The 26,336-nt window shown below is 43.5% G+C and overlaps 1 protein-coding gene across 1 annotated transcript in view; it reads right to left on the bottom strand.

Moving 5' to 3' along the window:
* The window catches only part of LOC126424645 (facilitated trehalose transporter Tret1-2 homolog), a 74,485-nt gene that overhangs the window by 36,814 nt on the left and 11,335 nt on the right, over positions 1-26,336 (bottom strand). The window contains exons 4-5 of the mRNA XM_050087377.1: positions 19,253-19,488; positions 11,131-11,287 (exon numbers count right to left, since the gene is read on the bottom strand). Of these exons, the coding sequence (XP_049943334.1) occupies positions 11,131-11,287; positions 19,253-19,488 (393 nt within the window). The remainder of the gene's footprint in view (positions 1-11,130; positions 11,288-19,252; positions 19,489-26,336) is intronic.

Genomic DNA, 26,336 nt, shown 5'->3' with positions numbered 1-26,336 from the left:
TTTTTTGTTCTACTGATTTTTATTTGATGAACTACACTACTGGCCATTAAAATTACTACACCACGAAGATGACGTGCTACAGACGCGAAACTTAGCCGGCAGGAAGAAGATGCTGTGATATGAAAATGATTAGCTCTTCAGAGCATTCACACCAGGTTGGCGCCGGTGGCGACACCTACAACGTGCTGACATGAGGAAAGTTTCCAACCGATTTCTCATACACAAACAGCAGCTGACCGGCGTTGCCTGGTGAAACGTTGTTGTGGTGCCTCGTATAAGGTGGAGAAATGCGTACCATCACGCTTCCGACTTTGATAAAGGTCGGATTGTAGCCTATCGCGATTGGGGTTAATCGTATAGCGATATTGCTGCTCGCGTTGGTCGATATCCAATTGTTAGCAGAATATGGAATCGGTGGGTTTAGGAGTGTAATACGGAACGCCGTGCTGGCTCCCAACGGCCTCGTATCACTAGCAGCCGGGATGACAGGCATCATATCCGCATGGCTGTAACGGATCGTACAGACACGTCTCGATCCCTGAGTCAACAAATGGGAACGTTTGCAAGACAACAACGATCTGCACGTACAGTTCCACGACGTTTGCAGCAGCGTGGACTATCAGTTCGAGACCGTGGCTGCGGTTATCCTTGACGCTGCATCACAGACAGGAACGCCTGCGATGGTGTACTCAACGACGAACTCCGGTGCACGAATGGCAAAACGTCATTTTTTTGGATGAATCCAGGTTCTGTTTACCGCATCATGATGGTCGCATCGGTGTTTGGCGACATCGCAGTGAACGCACATTGTAAGCGTGTATTTGTCATGGCCATACTGGTGTATCACCCATCATGATGGTATTGGGTGCGATTGGTTACACGTCTCGGTCACCTCTTGTTCACATTGACGGCACTTTGAACAGTGCACGTTACATTTCAGATGTGTTACGACCCGTGGCTCTAACATTCATTCGATCCCTGCGAAACTGTACATTTCAGCAGGATAATGCACGACCGCATGTTGCAGGTCCTGTACGGGCCTTTCTGGATACAGAAAATGTTCGACTGCTGCCCTGGACAGCACATTCTGCAGATCTCTCACCAACTGAGAACTTCTGGTCAATGGTGGCCGAGCAACTGGCTCATCACAAAACGCCGGTCACTACTCTTGATGAACTGTGGTATCGTGTTGAAGCTGAATGGGCAGCTGTACCTGTACACGCCATACAAGCTCTGTTTGACTCAATGCCCAGGCGTATCAGTGCCGTTATTACGACCGGAGGTGGTTGTTCTGGGTACTGATTTGTCAGGATCTATGACTCAAATTGCGTAAAAATGTAATCACATGTCAGTTCTAGTATAATATATTTGTCCAATGAATACCCGTTTATCATCTGCATTTCTTCTATGTGTAGCAATTTTAATGGCCAGTAGTGTAGTTTTCGGCTTATTAGGCCATCTTCAGATAAGTACTGGCTATTGTTTAGAAGTAGCTTTCTTGTTGTAAACAATAGCCAGTAGTTATCTGAAGTTGGCCTAATAAGCCGAAAACTAGTTCATACAAATAAAAATCAGTAAAACAAAAATCTGCTTGTTATTCAACCCTGAATATGGAATTGTTCTATCAAGAAGCGACGGAATAATCAATAAATAAAATGAATGTGACACAGAAAGCCGTTTCTCCGCGGTTAAAAGCTATGGGAAAGGTGCAGAAAGTTGGAAAATATGTTCCTCACGAACTGAATGAAAGACAGCAAGCAATTCGAAAGACCACTTGCGAAATGCTGCTAACCAGATAAAAAAGGAAGTAGTTTCGCCATCCAATAGTGACAGGTGATGAAGAATGGATATATTTTGACAATCCTAAGCGTCGTAAATCATGTGTGAATCCACTCAAATCATCGACATCCTATGCAAGATCTGTGTTTGGTGGAATCAGAAGGGTGTCATCTATTATGAGGTGCTAAAACCTGGTGAAACCGTTAACAATAATCGCTACCAACAGCAAGTGGTCGATTTAAATCGAGCATTATGTGGAAAACGACCGGAATATGGAAAAAAGCAACACAAGGTCGTATTGCTCCATGATAACGCCCCATCACACACAGGGAAACTGGCCAAGAAAACTATCGAGGCGTTCAGTTAGGACATACTAGGGCATGAGGCTTATTCTCCAGACTTGGGTCCGTCCGGTTATCATCTGTTTGCATCACTGGGACACGCTCTCGCTGAACAACGTTTCAGTTCGTATGAAAATGTAAGAAAATGTCTCGCTGACTGGTTTGCTTTAAAAGAAGAACTGTTGTTTTTGGCGTGGCATAATACCCTGCTGGAGAGGTGGGAGAAATGTATAAATAGCAATGGAGATTATTTTGAGTAAAATATTGTTTATCAGTTTCAAACAACAGACACGTAATTATTGCAACCAAATTCCGATTTCATACTTCTACATCCGGTAAATAAAAGTATGTGAAACGAACACCAGCTGCTTTTCATAGGATTGCACAATAAATATATAAATGTAAATCTCATATTGATATGAAGCACTTTATACGTAGAATAATGTCGAGAACACGGTATTGTAAAGCCTTGTATTATAGAAGTAATTTTTGCGATTTTATAGCCATGTGTTTACGAAACAAGTGCTAGATAAACTTGAAAGTGTGTCTGAATATACTGGCAGTTAGTGTATACATATTTGTGCTACGTTTATATAAAGATAAAATTTATACACGACGGTCTGGTTAATTTCTCCAAATTGTGCAGGTATGTATCTAAGTATTTGTGCGTGATACTGTTTGCTATACATTGTTATTATAATGTAATTACTTATATCAAATTTGACAATATGATTCAATGTAATAGAAAACCTAAAAAAATTGCTGCGTGTCACTTCTTTTACTATCCCAAAATTCGACCATTAATCTGTTTTTTTTTTTTTTATTTTGTATGCACAATGTATGGTTTTACTTTTCCGATGAGATGGAGAAAAAATACTACAGATATTTCACTTGTCTATAAAACGCAGGATGGTTAATAAAGAGATATGAAAGTAATAATGGACAAGCAGGTTGTGCAAATCGCTTATCGTATTTATTGCAAATCCGTTTTTTTTCATGAATGAGTGCAGCAGAAAACGTAAAAATATGTTTTGGCTGTCACTTCTTATCCTGTTACCGAAAAACGTAAGTAAAGTAGACTCTACTACGGGGTGTTCAAAAAGTCTCTCCGCAGTGCCGTATGATTGTTAGCCGCGCGTTCCGTATGCCACAGTGAATATACCGAAAAGAAACTCAATGAAATACGAGTTATTAGTTTATTGAATATTCATTTTTACTTACAAATTTTCACATTAAATGTTGAAAGTGTCCCACCTGTTGTTGAATACAGAATTCAATTCACCTAATCATGTTTCCAAACACGAGCTGTGACATTTCTTCTGTAACAGGAGCAGTGAAAGTGGAAATTACAGTTTTCAATTCATCGATGGATTTTGGACGGTTTTTGTAGACAGTTGCTTTCGCTGCATCCCAAAAGAAAATGTCAGGTGGTGTTAGGTCAGGCGATCGCGGAGGTCAAAGTCTCGATGAAATTATGAGATCACCAAAAACATCAGCAAGCAGTGACATTGAAACGCGAGCTGTATGCGCGGTTGCACCATCTTGTTGAAAATCTACGAATGGGTACAGAATATCACTGCAGTATCGTTTTGCGTTTATTGTTTCGTTGAAAAATATGGGACCCACAATCCGACGTCTAGCAATTGCAATCCAAACTCCTATTTTGACAGAATGAAGTGGTTCCTCATGAATACACAATGGATTTGCAGTACTCCGCATACGAGAATTTTGCAAGTTCATGTGTTGTTGTTGTTGTGGTCTTCAGTCCTGAGACTGGTTTGATGCAGCTCTCCATCCTACCCTATCCTGTGCAAGTTTCTTCATCTCCCAGTACCTACTGCAACCTACATCCTTCTGAATCTGCTTAGTGTATTCCTCTTTGTCTCCCTATACGATTTTTACCCTCCACGCTGCCCTCCAATGCTAAATTAGTGATCCCTTGATGCCTCAGAACATGTCCTACCAACCGGTCCCTTCTTCTCGTCAAGTTGTGCCACAAACTCCTCCCCAATTATATTCAATACCTCCTCATTAGTTATGTGATCTACCAGTCTAATCTTCAGCATTCTTCTGTAGCACCACATTTCGAAAGCTTCTATTCTCTTCCTGTCCAAGCTATTTATTGTCCATGTTTCACTTCCATACATGGCTATACTCCATACAAATATTTTCAGAAACAACTTCCTGACACTTAAATCTATACTCGATGTTAACAAATTTCTCTTCTTCACAAACGCTTTCCTTGCCATTGCCAGTCTACATTTTATATCTTCTCTACTTCGACCATCATCAGTTATTTTGCTCCCCAAATAGCAAAACTCCTTTACTACTTTAAGTGTCTCATTTCCTAATTTAATTCCCTCAGCATCACCCGACTTTATTCGACTACATTCCATTATCCTCGTTTTGCTTTTGTTGATGTTCTTCTTATATCCTCCTTTCAAGACGCTATCCATTCCATTCAACTGCTCTTCCAAGTCCTTTGCTGTCTCTGACAGAATTACAATGTCATCGGCGAACCTCAAAGTTTTTACTTCTTGTCCATGAATTTTAATACCTACTCCGAATTTTTCTTTTGTTTCCTTTACTGTTTGCTCAATATACAGATTGAATAACATAGGCGAGAGGCTACAACCCTGTCTCACTCCCTTCCCAACCACTGCTTCCCTTTCATGCCCCTCGACTCTTATAACTGCCATCTGGTTTCTGTACAAATTGTAAATAGCCTTTCGCTCCCTGTATTTTATCCCTGCCACCTTTAGAATTTGAAAGAGAGTATTCTAGTCGACATTGTCAAATGCTTTCTCTAAGTCCACAAATACTAGAAACGTAGGTTTGCCTTTCCTTAATCTTTCTTATAAGATAAGTCTTAGGGTCAGTATTGCCTCACGTGTTCCAATATTTCTACGGAATCCAAACTGATCTTCCCCGAGGTCGGCTTCTACCAGTTTTGCCATTCGTCTGTAAAGAATTCGCGTCAGTATTTTGCAGCTGTGACTTATTAAACTGATAGTTCTGCAATTTTCACATCTGTCAACACCTGCTTTCTTTGGGATTGGAATTATTACATTCTTCTTGAAGTCTGAGGGTATTTCGCCTGTCTCATACATCTTGCTCACCAGATGGTAGAGTTTTGTCAGGACTGGCTCTCCCAAGGCCGTTAGTAGTTCCAATGGAATATTGTCTACTCCGGGGGCCTTGTTTCGACTCAGGTCTTTCAGTACTCGGTCAAACTCTTCACGCAGTAACGTATCTCCCATTTCATCTTCATCTACATCCTCTTCCATTTCCATAATATTGTCCTCAAGTACATCGCCCCTGTATAGACCCTCTGTATACTTCTTCCACCTTTCTGCTTTCCCTTCTTTGCTTAGAACTGGGTTTCCATCTGAGCTCTTGATGTTCATGCAAGTGGTTCTCTTATCTTCAAAGGTCTCTTGAATTTTCCTGTAGGCAGTATCTATCTTACCCCTAGTGAGATAGGCCTCTACATCCTTACATTTGGCCTCTAGCCATCCCTGCTTAGCCATCCTGTCGATCTCATTTTTGAGACGTTTGTATTCCTTTTTGCCTGCTTCATTTACTGCGTTTTCATGTTTCCTCCTTTCATCAATTAAATTCAATATTTCTTCCGTTCATGTACCCGGATAAATGAAACCACGCCTCATGAGTGAAAAACGTTTTCTTAAGTATATCCCTTCCATTTTGTTGAACTAAATTTTTGAACCACTGACAATAATGCAGTCTCTTGCCATGAACAGTATTTTTCAGTTCTTGCACGATTGTCACGTTGTATGGGAAAAGTTCTAATTTTTCCTTAAAGCTGTGCGGGTCGTTCCGACACTAACATCGATTTCCTGGGCGAGTTTTCTTACTGACTTGTTCGGACTCATGGACATTTTATCGGAAATATCGAGTAGTTCACCCTCAGACAAAACGCTAGGACGACCGCTTCTCGGTGCATCTGTCACTGAACCCGTACTTCGAAATTTGTTTATCAAATCTCGTACAGTATCGCGATATGGAATTGTTGTCTCCGGGAAAACTGAATTAAATGTTTGACGAACTGAAGCTATGTATTTACCGCCAGCATGACTTGTTCGATTAAAAACACACGTTCTTCTATGGTTAGTATTTTGTTGTTGTTGTTGTTATGGTCTTCAGTCCAGAGACTGGTTTGATGCAGCTTTCCATGCTACTCTATCCTGTGCAAGGTTCTTTGTCTTCCAGTACCTACTGCAACCTACATCCTTCTGACTCTGTTTAGTGTATTCATCTCTTGGTCTCCCTCTACGATTTTTACCCTCCACGCTGCCCTCCAATACTAAATTGGTGACCCCTTGATGTCTCAGAAAATGCCCTACCAACCGATCACTTCTTCTAGTCAAGTTGTGCCACAAACTCCTCTTCTCTCCAATCCTATTCAATACCTCCTCATTAGTTATGTGATCTACCCATCTAATCTTCAGCATTCTTTTGTAACACCACATTTAGAAAGCTTCTATTCTGTTCTTGTCTAAGCTATTTATCGTCCATGTTCACTACCATACATGGCTACACTCCATACAAATACTTTCAGAAACGACTTCCTGACATTTAAATCTATACTCGATGTTAACAAATTTTTCTTCTTCAGAAATGCTTTCCTTGCCATTGCCAGTCTTCATTTTATATCCTCTCTACTTCGACCATAATCAGTTATTTTGCTCCCCAAATAGCAAAATTCCCTTACTACCTTGAGTGTCTCATTTCCTAATCTAATACCCTCAGCATCACCTGATTTAATTCGACTACATTCCATTATCCTCGTTTGGCTTTTGTTGTTGTTCATTTTATATCCTCCTTTCAAGACACTGTCCATTCTGTTCATCTACTCTTCCAGGTCCTTTGCTGTCTCTGACAGAATTACAATGTCATCGGCGAACCTCAAAGTTTTAATTTCTTCTCCATGGATTTTAATACCTACTCCGAATTGTTCTTTTGTCTCCTTTACGGCTTGCTCAATATACAGATTGAGTAGCATTGGGGATAGGCTACAACCCTGTCTCACTCCCTTCCCAACCACTGCTTCCCTTTCCTGCCCCTCGACTCTTATAACTACCATCTGGTTTCTGTACAAATTGTAAATAGCCTTTCGAGCCCTGTATTTTACCCCTGCCACCTTCAGAATTTGAAAGAGAATATTCCAGTCAACATTGTCAAAAGCTTTCTCTAAGTCTACGAAAGCTAGAAACGTAGGTTTGCCTTTCCTTAATCTATTTTCTAAGATAAGTGGTTAGCATTTTAACAGTGACAAAAACGAAACAAACGGACAAAGGAACTAAACTCAAACGTCCACGTCAAGACGTAACGACACACAGCAACGATACTACTGCCACTGGCTGAGATAAATGAGACAGTGGAATGGGAGAGTCCACTTGGAGGGAAGTAACCCAGAAAGGCGAACAATAATGCGTCACGCGCGGCTAACAATCATACGGCACTGCGGAAAGCCTTTTTGAACACCCTGTGGCCTGGCTAGCCGTGCGATGTAACGTGCTGCTTCCCGAGCGGGAAGGGGTGCCAGACTGCGGCAGCGCCAACACCGACTCAAAGGAAGGCCTCGGCGCTTGTTCGTGACGTCACGTCAGCTAGCAACGGCGAACGCCAGGTCTGTTGCAGGCAGAAACGCCTGTGCGTGCTTATCACTATAAATCTCTTATTTTTGGACAAAATGTTTGGTGTTGTTTTGGATTCTGCAGTTTTATTTAGATAAAAGATTTTCTTACTATCGTAAAGCTACAAATGAAGATCATAGTTCTGTATTACTGAATCCTGTGGAAACAAACGTAGATCAATATGAGGAGATGCTTTGCCCCATTGCAAGCTTTGGAAATTTTACATTCAAGTAACTATATTTACTTGATCCCTTTTGCTATCGAAACTTACCACAACCCCCTTACAATGAACTCGTTTCTTTTATTTATTTATTTATTTTCGTTTGAAATCGTCACTGGAAAGGTAAACTAATTTACATGTTTAAATGTCCAACTGTTACCAGTCATTATATTACAGTCGTTTTCAACGAAAGGAATTCTAAACAGGAAACAAAATAGCTTCATACATCGAAAACACTGCTGAGCTTAAACTTTTTTAAACATGCACATTAGAAAAGATAAATATTTTCCCTCTTGCAACTGAAAGGAGAAACTTTATAAGCTAAAAAAATTTAATTTGATAAAACAAGTATCTCTCTTTTGCCTCTTCTTCTGTCCCCGACTCCCTCCCCCAACGTGTACAATCGCAAGATATTTCATTGACATTCTGTGCTCCTCACCCCGTAGTCAACCAAGATACCTAAAGAAGACCACCAATATGTTCACAGTTTCTTGTAAAAGCAACCCAGTACAAACGTAGCTTCCACAGATTTAAAAATAAGGTAAAGAAGCACGAATTCTGTTGCTGCTGGACTATGAAGTTGTTTTCGTATGTCAATCCTTAAAACAGGTGGAAATTTAAGTTCAGGAGTATACTATTTGTTAAGAAGTGTAATGAATTGCACTATTAATTGATTGCAGAAATGTTGTGTACATAGGCCGTGCGGTTCTGGGCGCTACAGTCTGGAACCGAGCGACCGCTACAGTCGCAGGTTCGAATCCTGCTTCGGGCATGGATGTGTGTGACGTCCTTAGGTTAGTTAGGTTTAATTAGTTCTAAGTTCTAGGTGACAGATGACCTCAGAAGTTGAGTCGCATAGTGCTCAGAGCCATTTTTTGTTGTGTACATAGTTCCGCATAGTCATCGCGTACACAACTTTCCCACTAGAGCGCGCCCCACTAAGTAGAACAGCGCAGGCACAGCGCTCGTCCCTCTCCGCACTACGAGATGGCGCTGTCTTAGAGACGGACCAAATTCTGCTTCCGCCGATCCGCGTATTAATATGTAACACAGCCAATGAGACTGCTGCTAACGTAGAGCCTTTTCTCCTCACGGATCACACTCTCACACTCACGCAGTGATACCTGAACGCGCGAGGTATTATAACGAGTGTACAAACCTCCGATTAGCCAGTCTGCATTAGTCTGTACCAGTCTATAGTCAAGTTTCAATCTGCACCTAATAAGATTATCATATTCCTGTACATAGCCACGAAGATAAATGAACAGACACTTTGTCAAGTATCAGAGATAAGTGAGAATAAGATTAACATACCAAGACCAAAGGAACTTCAGACTGTCAAATGTAAACAGCATCCAGAATCAAGTTACGTAATGTTTATGCTTGTTATTATTTTAATAAATGTGTGTGAAAATTAATCAAGTTCTGTTTAAAGTTGGTCACCGTCAGTCTGCTACTCTAAGCGTGCAAGTGGCATTTCTATCGTCTGACCTAACGGCAGAAGATAAACACGCCACGATAAGACCACGAGACATACTGCTGACACTCGCCTACTTCGTCAGAGAGACAAGTCAAATAATCTGATGGTGTGTGTGCGGAAGGTCTTACAGTACGCACACCACAAGAAATCTGTCAGAACAATGTGTGTTGGTCAACTACCGCCAATACGAGGGCAGTTCAATAAGTAATGCAACACATTTTTTTTCTCGACCAATTTTGGTTGAAAAAACCGAAAATTTCTTGTGGAATATTTTCAAACATTCCCGCTTCGTCTCGTATAGTTTCATTGACTTCCGACAGGTGGCAGCGCTGTACAGAGCTGTTAAAATGGCGTCTGTAACGGATGTGCGTTGCAAACAACGGGCAGTGATCGAGTTTCTTTTGGCGGAAAACCGGGGCATCTCAGATATTCATAGGCGCTTGCAGAATGTCTATGGTGATCTGGCAGTGGACAAAAGCACGGTGAGTCGTTGGGCAAAGCGTGTGTCATCATCGCCGCAAGGTCAAGCAAGACTGTCTGATCTCCCGCGTGGGGGCCGGCCGTGCACAGCTGTGACTCCTGCAATGGCGGAGCGTGCGAACACACTCGTTCGAGATGATCGACGGATCACCATCAAACAACTCAGTGCTCAACTTGACATCTCTGTTGGTAGTGCTGTCACAATTGTTCACCAGTTGGGATATTCAAAGGTTTGTTCCCGCTGGGTCTCTCGTTGTCTAACCGAACACCATAAAGAGCAAAGGAGAACCATCTGTGCGGAATTGCTTGCTCGTCATGAGGCTGAGGGTGACAATTTCTTGTCAAAGATTGTTACAGGCGATGAAACATGGGTTCATTACTTCGAACCTGAAACAAAACGGCAATCAATGGAGTGGCGCCACACCCACTCCCCTACCAAGAAAAAGTTTAAAGCCATATCCTCAACCGGTAAAGTCATGGTTACAGTCTTCTGGGACGCTGAAGGGGCTATTCTGTTCGATGTCCTTCCCCATGGTCAAACGATCAACTCTGAAGTGTATTGTGCTACTCTTCAGAAATTGAAGAAACGACTTCAGCGTGTTCGTAGGCACAAAAATCTGAACGAACTTCTCCTTCTTCATGACAACGCAAGACCTCACAGAAGTCTTCGCACCCGAGAGGAGCTCACAAAACTTCAGTGGACTGTTCTTCCTCATGCACCCTACAGCCCCGATCTCGCACCGTCGGATTTCCATATGTTTGGCCCAATGAAGGACGCAATCCGTGGGAGGCACTACGCGGATGATGAAGAAGTTATTGATGCAGTACGACGTTGGCTCCGACATCGACCAGTGGAATGGTACCGTGCAGGCATACAGGCCCTCATTTCAAGGTGGCGTAAGGCCGTAGCATTGAATGGAGATTACGTTGAAAAATAGTGTTGTGTAGCTAAAAGATTGGGGAATAACCTGGTGTATTTCAATGCTGAATAAAACAACCCCTGTTTCAGAAAAAAAAAATGTGTTGCATTACTTATTGAACTGCCCCCGTAGTTTCACATTTTCCTGTGTCAGAGAGGGAGACACCACCACCGCCGTTGCTAGCTGGCGTGACGTCACGAACAAGCGGCGAGGCCTTCCTGTGAGTCGGTGTCGGCGGCGCTGAGCTACGCACCTTGATCTTGGCCACCTCGCCGTCCACGTCGGCGTGCGGGCCGCGCAGCCAGCGCAGCGCCCGGCGCGCCTCCAGCTCCTTGCCCTTGGCCAGCAGCAGCACCGGCGACTCGGGCGCCCACACGAACAGCGTCAGCAGCAGCAGCGGCGGCACGCACCTGCCGCACACCGACACACACCGCCGTCACACTCTGCCAGCCGGCAAGCGGACCGCGCCTGTTTGCTCGCTTCTGAGGCTGCCACAGTAAACTCCGATTCTGACCTTTAACTGGTCAAATTGTAAACGATGTTTTTCAGAAAATTACGAGGTGCATTCAAGTTCTAAAGCCTCCGATTTTTTTTCCTAATTAACTACTCACCCGAAATCGATGAAACTGGCGTTACTTCTCGACGTAATCACCCTGCAGACGTACACATTTTTCACAACGCTGACGCCATGATTCCATGGCAGCGGCGAAGGCTTTTTTAGGAGTCTGTTTTGACCACTGGAAAATCGCTGAGGCAATAGCAGCATGGCTGGTGAATGTGCGGCCACGGAGGGTGTCTTTCATTGTTGGAAAAAGCCAAAAGTCACTAGGAGCCAGGTCAGGTGAGTAGGGAGCATGAGGAATCACTTCAAAGTTTTTATCACGAAGAAACTGTTGCGTAACGTTAGCTCGATGTGCGGGTGCATTGTCTTGGTGAAACAGCACACGCGCAGCCCTTCCCGGACGTTTTTGTTGCAGTGCAAGAAGGAATTTGTTCTTCAAAACATTTTCGTAGGATGCACCTGTTACCGTAGTGCCCTTTGGAACGCAATGGGTAAGGATTACGCCCTCGCTGTCCCAGAACATGGACACCATCATTTTTTCAGCACTGGCGGTTACCCGAAATTTTTTTGGTGGCGGTGAATCTGTGTGCTTCCATTGAGCTGACTGGCGCTTTGTTTATGGATTGAAAAATGGCATCCACGTTTCATCCATTGTCACAACCGACGAAAAGAAAGTCCCATTCGTGCTGTCGTTGCGCGTCAACATTGCTCGGCAACATGCCACACGGGCAGCCATGTGGTAGTCAGTCAGCATTCGTGGCACCCACCTGGATGACACTTTTCGCATTTTCAGGTCGTCATGCAGGAATGTGTGCACAGAACCCACAAAAATGCCAACTCTGGAGGCGATCTGTTCAACAGTCATTTGGCGATCCCCCAAAACAATTCTCTCCACTTTCTCGACCATGTCGTCAGACCGGCTTGTGCGAGCCCGAGGTTGTTTCGGTTTGTTGTCACATGGTGTTCTGCCTTCATTAAACTGACGCACCCACGAACGCACTTTCGACACATCCATAACTCCATCACCACATGTCTCCTTCAACTGTCGATGAATTTCAATTCGTTTCACACCATGCAAATTCAGAAAACGTTGATTGCACGCTCTTCAAGTAAGGAAAGCATCGCCATTTTAAGTATTTAAAACAGTTCTAATTCTCGCCGCTGGCGGTAAAATTCCATCTGCCGTACGGTGCTGCCATCTCTGCGACGTATTGACAACGAACGCGGCCTCATTTTAAAACAATGCGCATGTTTCTATCTCTTTCCAGTCCGGAGAAAAAAAATCGGGGCCTTAGAACTTGAATGCACCTCGTATTAAGTGGTTCTCTGCAAATGGGCTCTCATTAAACTTTCACAAAACACACTATATACAGTTCCACACAGTAAATGGAATGATACTATTAATAAATATAGACTTCGATCAGAAATCGGTAGCTAAGGTAGAATCCATTCATTAATTAAAACTTCCGGGCTGAATTGCCGTGGTCCATATATAAAACTACTTCTCCTTCCTGACGTTTCGTTGCCGGCTGCGGGCAACATCCTCTGAGGTGAGCCGGCGACTGGCTGCCGGGCGCTGGTGGTCCCACTTCTATAGAGCGCTTAGATGGCGCCACCACTCGTCACGTGCTTTCGACTTTAAAACTATCCCTGGCTAGTGCCATCTCTCTCGATTACAGGTAATCGATTGTCACTTCGTTGGTACAAAGTCGAACGCCATATCTTGTCTAGTTTTAACCCTTCTTCTTTTCTATTAAAATTATTTCCGTGCTTGTAGATCTCTATAGCTTCTCTATACATGCGAGTATAATAATGTGAGGTCCTAGCTATCACGTTTGTCTCACTAAATTTTATTTCGTGATCACCGTCTTTGAAAACGCGTTCCGCTACAGCAGATTTCTCAATCTGTCCCAGTCTACAGTTCCTTTTGTGTTCCGTTAGGCGGGTATTAACACTGCTTTTAGTTGTTCCAATATAAACCATGCCACAGCTACACGGAATTTTATACACACCTGGGGTAGTTAAGGGGTGTCGTGCGTCTTTCACCGATCTTAAACTTTCACTAATTTTCTTGGTAGGTCGAAAGATTATCTCCACCTGAAAACTTTACCAAAACCTACCAATAAAATTTTCGTAAAAATATAGTTTTCATTATGCATGTGTGAAAGTTTTACAGTGTGTAGATACATCCTTCCCGCTTGTTTTCAAACTTAGTTCAACCTGTTCCCGTGAGTGGCGCCGTCACAGCACGTCTTCAGGATCACCTCTACACTTGACGCTCGTCAGAAGCAACGTGCTGTCATAGAATTCCTATTGTAAGAGGTGTATATTTCTATCGTCAAACCACAATTTATGAAAGATGTTTATATTTTATTAATAGGATTAAGCAGGAATAATTAATATTTGTCATGTTGGAAATAATTGTGGTAGCAGAGAATGTCTGCACCAAAGTATTGTTGGCAAGAGAGACCGCACAGTGATATAATTTTAAAAAGGGCGGGAGAGACAGCATATGGATACATTTTAAGAAAAGAGCGGAAAGGCCGCGCATTGCTACGTTTTGCAATGGTAGCAGGGATTGTCTGCATCACAAAGCATTGTTGGCAGGAGAGACCGCACTTTAGCGTTCGTAGGAAGTCAGTAGTAAGCGAGATGTGAAGCGAGTCGGTAGCAGGTCTGAAGCGAGAGGTTGCGAGGAGCGGTGTGCCTGCCAGCCACCAGCTGTGATTTACAAGAGATTATAAACGGATGTACAGAGACATCAGCTAACTATTATCATAAGAGGAACTAATATTATTGAATTAATTTATTGAGAAACTCAAGATTGCTGAAGGAATGTTTGCGCATTGCTAGTTGTAAGATTATTGTAAAAAGTAAGTCCCATCTGAACGTTTGTAAAATCATTTCATTCAGAATATAATTAATTTTTGCCAGCAATATTGCATTACTGATTATAATCCATCTCAAAAATCATCAACGTAAAACTTTGCAAAATTTGATTGTTGTCAAGAAAAAGTTTAACTATGAATTACGTAATTTCAGTCAAATTAATTAAAGAATAACGTCAGCTTTGGTAATAAATACAGCCACTTATTATGAAAGCCCACCAGCAGCTAATATAGAGTAAGTATATTCATGTCGCAGTTTGATGTAGCAGTCAGATGGCGATCCAGTAACAGTAAAAAAGGTAAAGAATAGTTTTGGGTTATTGCAGGTAACGACTGAGGGCCACACGACGACGACACATTCTATGTTTCATCGAAATAATCAGAAAATAACTTTTAATAAGCAGAATTTAAATTTCTATGCTAAAATTGAGAAAGAGAACTAATTTCAAAGGGAAGATGTCATTTGTTATTATTAAGCAAGAGGTATAAATCCTAAGGGAAGGTTTCATAGGTTATTGTAAAAGCGAAGATTGCGTAACAAACTGAGATATAGAGGAGACGGGAAGGTTTCACTGTGCTGTGAAAACGAGACAGTGGGAAACATCCACAAGAGGTTGAAAATGGTGTATGGAGATGCTGCTGTCGATCGCAGTACAGTTAGTCGGTGGGCAAGCAGGTTACTTGATGAAAGCGGGCACGGCAATATTGAGGATTGTCCTCGCAGTGGCAGGCTTCGTACTGCACACACTCCAGACAATGTGCAGGGAGTTAACGAATTGGTGACTGCTGACAGACGCTTCACAGTGAACGAATTGTCACGCTACGTTGGGATAGGGGAAGGAAGTGTTTGCAGAATACTGAAAGTGTTGGCGTTAAGAAAGGTTTGTGCCAAGTGGGTTCCCAGGATGTTGACAGTGGCTCACAAAGAAACAAAAAAAAAAAAAAAAAAAAAAAAAAAAAGCGTTATGCAGCGAACTTTTGGAACAGTACGAGAATGGTGGAGATGAATTTCTTGGAAGAATTGTGACAGATGATGAAACATGGCTCCATCATTTTTTACCAGAGACGAAGAGGCAATCAATGGAGTGGCATATTGCAAATTCACCCAAGAAAAAAAATTCAAAACCACACCTTCTGCTGGAAAAGTTGTGGCTACGGTGTTTTTCGATTCCGAAGGACTCTTGCTTGTGGAAATCATGCCAAGTGGAACCAGCATAAATTCTGATGCATATGTGACGACAATGAAGAAACTTCAAGCTCGACTGAGTCGTGTTCGACCACATCGGCAAAAGCAGGATGTTTTGCTGGTGCACGACAACGCACGGCCACATGTCAGTCAAAAAACCATGAAAGCGATCACAAAACTCGGATGGACAACACTGAAACACCCGCCTTACAGTCCTGACCTGGCTCCATGTGACTATCATCTCTTTGGGAAACTGAAAGACTCTCTTTGTGGAACAAGGTTTGAAGATGATGACTCCCTTGTGCACGCCGCCAAACAGTCGCTCCAACTGTAGGGGCTGCAGCGGGAGTATTCCACGATGTCATTCAACAAATTTCGCTTTTTTTTTTTTAACCGAAATTCGCCGGGAAAAATATGTGTTGGATTACTTATTGAGAGCTCCTCATACATCGAAACTTCGTTAGCTACGAGGGCTATTCGGAAAGTAAGGAACGATAGGTCGCGAAATGGAAACCACAGTGAAAATCAAAACTATTTTATTTGCAACAGTTAGCTACAACCTCCAGCTACTTACCTCCTTAGTCGCTGATCCGACTTAGACGTTTGTCGTAGCGTTGTACCAACTTTCCGATACCCTCGTTATAGAAGGCAGCCGCCAGTGCTTTCCGCCAATTCTCAACGCTGGCCTGCAGCTCGTTGTCTGTGCCAAAAATGTCGTCTTCATAGCCAGCGGTTGATGTGAGCAGAGATGAAACTCAGAGGGAGACAATTACGGACTGTATTGTGGGTAACCAAACATTTCCAATTGAAAACGATGCAGGAGCATCTCCATTGCCCCTGCAGAATGCGGCTGAGAATTGCCTTGGCGAAGATACCGCACGACAGTTATGTAATGTTGGCTGCATAGCTTCAGGCGAAATTTCTCACCAGGCCCTCGTACTCGGCGGGAGACACTACTGCTCTAGGTATCTTCATGTGCTCCCTGTGTGCCCAGAACTAAAAAGAACGACGTAACGCGATCGACGGATTCACTAGAGACACTGTCCAATACACCTGTGCAAAACTTCATCGGATTTTCACTGTGGTTTCCGTTTCGCGACCGATCGTTCCTTTCTTTCCGAATAGCCCTCGTGCTTAGAATGGCCATTTCTTTCCTTACAAGGGGAGGCCATGAAGTTTGGAACTCGGATTTACTGCAAACTTCGCACACACTTAGTACTCCATGATGACAACAAAATGTGTAAGCAGCAGTGCGTACTTCTCAAGCGTTATTGAGAAAATCGCAAGATAATTTCGGTCGTCAGATATATACGTGTGCGTGGCCACTTTTACCACGAAGCAGCACGGTAGCTCAGCGTGTTCAGTCAGAGAGCTGCTTGGGCTCTGCAATAATAAAAAATGAGTGGAAGGATCAACAAACGAACTTGCACGGATGTCAGGTGACGTCCGCAACGACCAAACAGAACGATCAACAACGAAAAAAAAAGTGGTTAGCGTTCAAGCCCCGTAATCACTGGATCGATGGATCGAGTCCCGCTCGTCAGTTTTTTAAATTTCTAACACAGTAATTTTCTTTACTATTTGTATTACAATTGATATAATGGGAAAAATACGTGTAATCGGATGAACTTTTATTAAATTTACAATTATCTTTGGCAGTCTACAAAATTTTTATTATCACAAATAATATAATATTCATAAGTATCGACTAGTAAACGACCAAACGCATAAAGTGATACTGAAAATGTATGCTTGTCTGTGATTTGAGAAATCCCTTATACCTGGAAGGAGTCCTAAACGACTTGTTACCTCAAAAAAACGGTTTAAATGGCTCTGAGCACCATGGGACTTAACTTCTGAGGTCATCATTCCCCTAGAACTTAGAACTACTTAAACCTAACTAACCTAAGGACATCACACACATCCATGCCCGAGGCAGGATTCGAACTTGCGACCGTAGCGGTCGCGCGGTTCCAGACTGTAGAGCCTAGAACCACTCGGCACTTGTTACCGCCAAGTTCTAACTGGCACAGACTGCTTTCGGAAGATGGACAATTATTCGTCGCTTTCGACATGGCGAGTACAAATTGCAGGCTGGTGTATTTCGTAAAAAGATGGAAAACATAAACGGCACCAGCTGAATAAATGCTATGTTTCCGCATACGCAATGTCTTTTCAGGTTTTCCATGGAAAAACAAACGACGTTAACATTTACAAAAATCTCTCTTTCAGACGATGATTTGGAAGCAAACCATGCATAACGCAGCATTTCCTTAAATAATGGTCATGCAGTATCAACTGTATTTTAATTGCGTCTTCACGAGAAGCAATTTCTCGTTGTCTTTTGATTAAATACGAACAATTTTGAAGACAAGGACAAGCCCCCATTTTCAGTATCACTTTATGCCTTTGGTCGTTTGCTAGTCGACAGTTATGGTTCAAATGGCTCTAAGCACTATGGGACTTAACTTCTGAGGTCATCAGTCCCCTAGAACTGAGAACTACTTAAACCTAACTAACCTAAGTATTCAGACACATCCATGCCGGAGGCAGGATTCGAACCTGCGACCGTAGCGGTCGCGCGGTTTCAGACTGTAGTGCCTAGAAGCGCTCGGCCACCCTGGCCAGCGACAGTTGTGAATATTGTATTGTTTGTGATAGTAAAAATTTTAGACTGCCAAATGAAATTGTAAATTTAATGAAAGTTCATCCGATTAAACGAATTTTTCCCGTTATATCAATTGTAATTTAAATAGTAAAGAAAGTTACTGTGTTAGAAACTAAAAAAAACTGACGAGCGGGACTGATCCATCGATCCAGAGATTACGGGGCTTTTTTTTTTAATAGTAGTACTAGTAGTAGTAGTAGTAATAGTAGTATGAAAAGAGGGCTGGCAGGGGTAGCGACGTAAAAAGGAGAAAATGAGAGCCAACAGCACCTGGTGTTCCCAGGCGGTCACCCATCCAAGTACTAACTGGGCCCGATGTTGCTTAACTACGGTGATCGGACGAGAACCGGTGTATTTTTTTTTTCTTTTTCTTTTTTTTAATACTCTCCAAGTGGAATGGAACCGCATCCTATTACTCAGTTACTCTATCTCTGGCTCTCCTTTTTTCCCCTAATATATATATATATATATATATATATATATATATATATATATATATATATATATATAAACCGCACGGCAGTTATGTAATGTTGGCTGCATTCTATTTCACCACCTGCCGCTAACTATATATCAGACTTATTTTTGGTAGAACAACATGTAAGACGCAAGAATGAAATCAGTGTGCTAATCATCGAAACTCAATTGCGAGACTAAATGGACAATTGAGGGAAATAAGAGGAGCTCGCACACATATTCACAAGTGAAAGTAAGTGTAAGTGTAGAGTTGTTTCGCAAATGCATAATGCGCTGATAAGAAATGGACTTGAACGCTAACCACTCGGCTGCCGCCGCTTCTTGGTAAAAGTGGCCACACACATGCATATATCTGACGACCGAAATTAACTTGCGACTTTCTCAATAACGCTTGAGAAGTACGCGCTACTGCTTACACATTTTGTTCTCCTCATGGAGTACTACGAGTGTGCGAAGTTTGCAGTAGACCCGAGTTCTAAACGGCGTGGCCTCCCCCTGTTAGAGTTAAATAAGACAATGTGTTCACGACACCAAAACCCAGGGAAGACAAAAACAAAAGAAATGAGCGTGCGGACCGCTCGCTGTGAGACTCACCCCATGAATATGGTGCCGTTGTAGGGCAGCAGGGCGCCCGAGACGTAGGCCAGCAGGACGCCGGCGGTGACCATGAGGTTCTGGTAGACGCCGAGCGCGCCGCGGATCGCCACCTCGGAGATCTCCTCGTTGTAGAGCGGCGACACGACGCAGGCGGCGCCCATGGCGAAGCCGGCGAGCAGGCGGCCCGTGTACAGCAGCGCCACCTGCGTGACGCACACCGCCTGTGTGGGTGGCTCCAACAACAACACAATGCCTCCTGTCGTAGGGGAGTTCCGGCCCAGCAGAAAAAAACTGGGCTCACCTGCGGTGTGGGCCTTAAGCCCGTATTACACGAAGCACCTGAACCCTACACCTGCACATCAGCGCCCCAAGCGTGCACATCTGTAACTACAGACTTGTTCACGTCGACCTACAATACTGGCCATTAAAATTGCTACACCACGAAGTTGACGTACTACAGATGCGAAATTTACCGACAGGAAGAAGATGCTCTCATATGCAAATGATTAGCTTTTCAGAGCATTCACACCAGGTTGGCGCCGGTGGCGACACCTACAACGTGCTGATACGAGGAAAGTTTCCAACCGATTTCTCATACACAAACAACAGTTGACCGGCGTTACCTTGTGATGCGTTGTTGTGATGCCTCGTGTAAGGAGGAGAAATGCGTACCATTACGTTTCCGACATTGATAAAGGTCGTATTGTAGCCTATCGCGATTACGGTTTATCGTGTCGCGACATTGCTGCTCGCGTTGGTCGAGATCCAATGACTGTTAGCAGAATATGGAATCGGTGGGTTCAGGAGGGTAATACGGAACGACGTGCTGGATCCCAACGGCCTCGCATCACTAGCAGTCGAGATGACAGGCATCTTATCCGCATGGCTGTAACGGATCGTGCAGTCACGTATCGATCCCTGAGTCAACAGATGGGGACGTTTGCAACACAACAACAATCTGCACGAATAGTTCGGGGACGTTTGCAGCAGCATGGGCTATCAGCTCGGAGACCGTGGCTGCTGTTACCCTCGACGCTGCATCACAGACAGGAGCGCCTGCGATGGTGTACTCAGCGACGGACCTGGCTGCACGAATAGCAAATCGTCATTTTTCGGATGAATCCAGGTTCCGTTTACAGCATCATGATGATCGCATCCGTGTTCGGCGACATCGCGGTGAACGCACATTGGAAGCGTGCATTCGTCATCGCCATACTGCCATATCATCCGGCGTGATGGAATGAGGTGCCATTGGTTACACGACTCGATCATCTCTTGTTCGCATTGACGGCACTATGAAAGGTGGCTACACTGAGCCACAGCGCCAGAGATTGCGCCAAAGAGTATTATTCAGCCGCCTCCACAAGCAGTGCTTGGGGAGAACTCGTACTAGTCTGTGCTTGTTTAGATGTGCTAGTGAAAAGTGCTTGTTGAGAACTCGTGGTAGTCGAAGTGCTTGCTGAGATGTCGTAGTGGCGAGTCGGTGTGGAGAGATTGTAATGTTTAGAGTGCTTTTCATCAATATAAACGAAGGTAAAAAAACAAAAAATTTTCTTTTCTCTCTCATTATTTCAGTGTCCTGAATAATGCGTCATCACAGGTTCAGTCAACAAAGCATCTGGCGTGTGTTCTTGTATTACAGTGTAATTCTGGGTTTCTCGCGCAATTATAGTATTTCTAATTTTTTTCTATGACGTCAGTATAAATGGTATTTGAAATTTCTTGTCTTGTTGAAGAAGAACCGTGCCAGATGTGTACATTGAGTCACACTTCCACACACAGAACAGCTACACTTGTGCTTTGTTGGCTTCGTAGGTTTTATAGTTGCTGGGGACTTAATTAATTAATTAACTGTGATAACGGAAATTTTCTATCATTCTTTGTTGTTGTTCTATACAGTCAGATTGCGTACTAAAACTAGTCAGGGCCAACCGTTTGCGAGACACAGCGTAATCGGACATACAGCCACGAAAAATAAAAATGATTTTCAAATTTAATAATAATTAAGCCCCCATGCAACTATTAACAGTGGACGTTAGATTTCAGATGTGTTACGACCTGTGGCTCTACCCTTCATTTGATCCATGCGAAACCCTAAATTTCAGCAGGATAATGCATGACCGCATGTTGCAGGTCCTGTACGGGCCTTCCTGGATACACAAAATATTCGACTGCTGCCCTGGCCAGCACATTCTCCCGATCTCTCACCAACAGGAAACGTCTGGTCTATGGTGGCCGAGCAACTGGCTCGTCACAATACGCCAGTCACTACTCTTGATGAACTGTGGTATCGTGTTGAAACTGTATGGGCAGCTGTACGTGTACACGCCATCCAAGCTCTGTTTGACTCAATGCCCAGGCGTATAAAGGCCGTTACTACGGCCAGAGGTGGTTGTTCTGGGTACTGATTTCTCAGGATCTATGCACCCAAATTGCGTGAAAATGTAATCATATGTCAGTTGTAGTAAAATATATTTATCCAATGAATACCCGTTTATCATCTGCATTTATTCTTGGTGTAGCAATTTTAATGGTCAGTAGTGTATTACGACATAGGCGCGGGATTACCTGGCGCACGTGCGCAGTAAACGCTAATAATGCTCTAAACGGAAATAGGTCTGATCTCTGGTAAAGTCGTTCGTCCTAACGTGTGATATATTCGAACGTCATTCGTACAAATTATTTCTGTGTTTTTCATTATTATTTATTACCTAACTATTATTCTCTCATGTAGGTTACTACCGTTCTCAATTACAAACTCAGCCATTAGTTTTATATTACGACACTTGGTTACACAGGTAAATGTGTATATAAATTTACATTCATACAGCATTTTGCATATGAAGGACGCACTTGTTTTTGGAGCTATTGCACTGACAGTGACAGTACACCTTCGAATTAGGGCAGAATGACGACAAAAACGAAAAGGCAGACGTTGCTGAGTTCGACCCCACTTGAAAAGAAGGGACGAAGGCAGGAGGATATATTAACTGCTTATGAAAGAACTCAGGCCCGAAGATCCGCAAGAATTTCGGAGCTTCGTGAGGATGGACATTGCCTGTTTGGAGTCGCTGCTGTCATTAATAGAAGATGGAATTATTAAGTGTGGCTCAGTCATGAGAGAGACTACGTCGCCTTCTCGAAAGTAAGAATTAAATCATGTGTTTATACGTTTTGTTATCATACCAGTCTAGCCACTGATCAAATGCCGGTACACGTCCTGTTATGTTGCAGACTTGTTGTAACATTACGTTTTCTGGCAACTGGGGAATTTTCCTGGGTTTGAGCCTGAGAACAGCACAGCACACCATTTCAAAAGTTGCTGTGGATGTATGCACTGCAATTTGGCAATTTGATGCACTTCAAAGAACCTGTACCTAAAGATACACTTGTGTTATTTTTCCCAGTTTGTTTGTTTGTGTGTGTGTGTGTGTGTGTGTGTGTGTGTGTGTGTGTGCCACTCAGTGTTTTTTTATCAATTGAAGATGTGAAGTCTGGAAATGAGTCCGTGATCATATTTTTGGCACTTTACTTTACAGGTCCGTGTTGATCACATAAATTTTTACACTACTGGCCATTAAAATTGCTACACCAAGAAGAAATGCAGATGATAAATGGGTATTCATTGGACAAATATATTATACTAGATCTGACATATGATTACATTTTCACGCAATTTGGGTGCATAGACCCTGAGAAATCAGTACCCAGAACAACCACCTCTGGCCGTAATAACGGCCTTGATACGCCTGGGCATTGAGTCAAACATAGCTTCGATGGCATGTACATGTACAGCTGCCCATGCAGCTTCAACACGATACCACAGTTCATCAAGAGTAGTGACTGGCGTATTGTGACGAGCCAGTTGCTCGGCCACCATTGACCAGACGTTTTCAGTTGGTGAGAGATCTAGAGAATGTGCTGGCCATGGCAGCAGTCGAACATTTTCTGTATCCAGAAAGGGACGTACAGGAGCTGCAACATGCGGTCGTGCATTATCCTGCTGAAATGTAGGGTTTCACAGGGATCGAATGAAGGGTAGAGCCACGAGTCGTAACACATCTGAAATTTGACGTCCACTGTTCAAAGTGCGACAATGCGAACAAGCGGTGACCGAGACGTGTAACCAATAGCACCCCATACCATCAAGCCGGGTGATATGGCAGTACGACGATGACGAATACACGCTTCCAATGTGCGTTCACCGCTATGTCGTCAAACACGGATGCGACCATCATGATGCTGTAAACAGAACCTGGATTCATCCGAAAAAATGACGTTTTGCCATTCGTGCACGCAGGTTCGTCGTTGTGTACACCATCGCAGGCGCTCCTGTTTGTGATGCAGCGTCAAGGTTAACCGCAACCATGGTCTCCGAGCTGATAGTCCATGCTGCTGCAAACGTCGTCGAACTGGTCGTGCAGATGGTTGTTGTCTTGCAAACGTCCCCATCTGTTGACTCAGGGATCGAGACGTGTCTGCACGATCCGTTACACTCGTGCGCATAAGATGCCTGTCATCTCGACTGCTAGTGATACGAGACCGTTGGGATCCAGCACGGCGTTCCGTATTACCCTCCTGAACCCACCGATTCCATATTCTGCTAAGAGTCATTGGATCTCGACTAACGCGAGCAGCAATGTCGCGATGCGATAAACCGGAATCGCGATAGGCTACAATCCGACCTTTATCAATGTCGGAAACGTGATGGTACGCATTTCTCCTCCTTACACGAGGCATGACAACAACGTTTCTCCAGGCAACGCCGGTGAACTGGTGTTTGTGTATGAGAAATCGGTTGGAAACATTCCTCATGTCAGCACGTTATAGGTGTCGCCACCGGCACCAACCTTGTGTGAATGCTCTGAAAAGCAAATCATTTGCATACGACAGCATCTTCTTCCTGTTGGTTAAATTTCACGACTGTAGGACGTCACCTTCGTGGTGTAGCAATTTTAATGGCCAGTAGTGTACTTTTCACTATGACTGGTTTCGGCTACTGCCATCTTCAGATCATAAAATATTCTGATGTAGTATCAACGTCAAACTAAACATTTAGGTACTCAGAGTTTTGCAGTCATCGTCTGTCGCATTGGGCATAACTGCACGGGCTTTCTCGCCTATCACTGCCAGTTTCTTTTTCCCGGCATGTTGAAATAAAGCAAAAGTTGGAATCAAACCAAACATCAACTTTCGTGATCTAAGGCATTACGATACAAATCGAAAATGACCGTGTAACGTAATGTGCATGTTACTCAGAAATAAACGATTGCCGACGTACTTTTTGTGATACAGAGGGTCTTGCGGGTCATACATACACCTTTCCCCGCTGTATGCTTGAATTAAGACGCTTAACGCCTCTTTACTTCACACCATTTTTAGAATACGAAGCAATCAGTAGAAAGAGTGCTTTCAGAAACACATAGTGTAAAAGAAAGCCTACTGGCAAAGAAAAAAACTATTCCATTTATGAAAACCTACTTACTGAAAAAAATGCAGAAACCCTAAAACAAACTCTGAAATTAGCCACCAGCCACTTAACAATAAGCATATAACAAGCCGAAAGCACTGCGGTACCCCATTCCGCGCATACATGAATTATCGGTGCGTTGTGCGCTTGAGCGGATTGACGTCAGTTATTCTAGTGCCAGGATAATGTGTCTGCTTATTTTCGTAGTTCCACCCGTTCTACCGCTAGATGGCTGTTGCGCTAGACCGGTATCGTTCGCGGAGGATCGCCTTGTAATAACCCTTTTAGACTGCTGGGTTTGTTGAAACACAAGCACTATGTAACGCTGTGAAATGTAGATACGTGTAATAATTCCACTTTATCTGATACAACACAATATACACTGAGTTGACAAAAGTCGTGGGATAGCGACGTGTACATATACAGATGGCGGTAGTATCGCGTACACGAACTATAAAATGGCAGTGCATTGCCAGTGATGTCATTTGTACTCAAGGAATTCATGTGAAAACGTTTCCAAAATGATTATGACCGCACGACCGGAATTAACAAACTTCGAACGCGGAATGGCAGTTTGGAGCTACACGCATAGCATATTCCATTTCGGAAAACGTTAGGGTATTCTGTATTCTGCGATCCATAGTGTCAAGAGCGTGTCGAGAAAACAAAATTTCAGATATTGCCCCTCACAGAGTTTCAGTGCTAACAGACAAGCAATACTGTATTTAAAACCCGCGAACATCAATGTGGGATGAACAACGAACGTGCCCTTTAGGAAAGTGCGGCGAAATGTGGCGACAGTGGGCTATGGGAGCAGACGACCAAAACGAGTGCCTTTGCTAACAGCACGACATTGCATGCAGCGCCTCTCTTGGAGTTGTGGTCATATGAACTGGACCCTAGACGACTGGAAAACCGTGGCTTGGTCAGATGAGTCACATTTCAGTTGGTAAGAGCTGATTGTAGGGTTCAGGTGTGGCTCAGACCCCATGAAGCCAAATGGTTCAAATGGCTCTGAGCACTATGGGACTTAACATCTATGGTCATCAGTCCTCTAGAACTTAGAACTACTTAAACCTAACTAACCTAAGGACAGCACACAACACCCAGCCATCACGAGGCAGAGAAAATCCCTGACCCCGCCGGGAATCGAACCCGGGAACCCGGGCGTGGGACCATGAAGCCATGTTCTCATGTTGTCAACAAGGCATTGTGCAAGCTGGTGGAGCCTCCATAATGGAGTCTGCTGTGCTTTGGTCCATATGAACCGATCACTGACTTGAAATGGTTATTGTTCAATTAAATTTTCCCTGAGACATTTAAGTCTCTAATTTACCTACGGTAACATTGGAAGCTGAAGAAGTAAAGAAGTGAACTAAAATTTGTGTTGCGGCCGGTACTCGAACCCGGGTATTCTCGCTTAGGAGGCATATATGCTGACCATTACACCACCACAGCAGTATGGTCAACATAGCTACTCAAGTCAAACATACCCCTCTATCCCCAACACAAACTCTAATTCACATTTTCCCTTCTGTCTGCCTAGTAAGCAAGAAGCCCCGGGTTCGAGTCCGGGCCGCAGCACAAACTTTAAATCACTTCTTCAGCTTC

This window comes from Schistocerca serialis, chromosome 10 (genome assembly GCF_023864345.2).
Source record: "Schistocerca serialis cubense isolate TAMUIC-IGC-003099 chromosome 10, iqSchSeri2.2, whole genome shotgun sequence".
NCBI classification, from domain to species: Eukaryota; Metazoa; Arthropoda; class Insecta; order Orthoptera; family Acrididae; genus Schistocerca; species Schistocerca serialis.
Note: the sequence above shows the minus strand (reverse complement) of the source record. Positions and strands in the feature narration are given on the sequence as shown.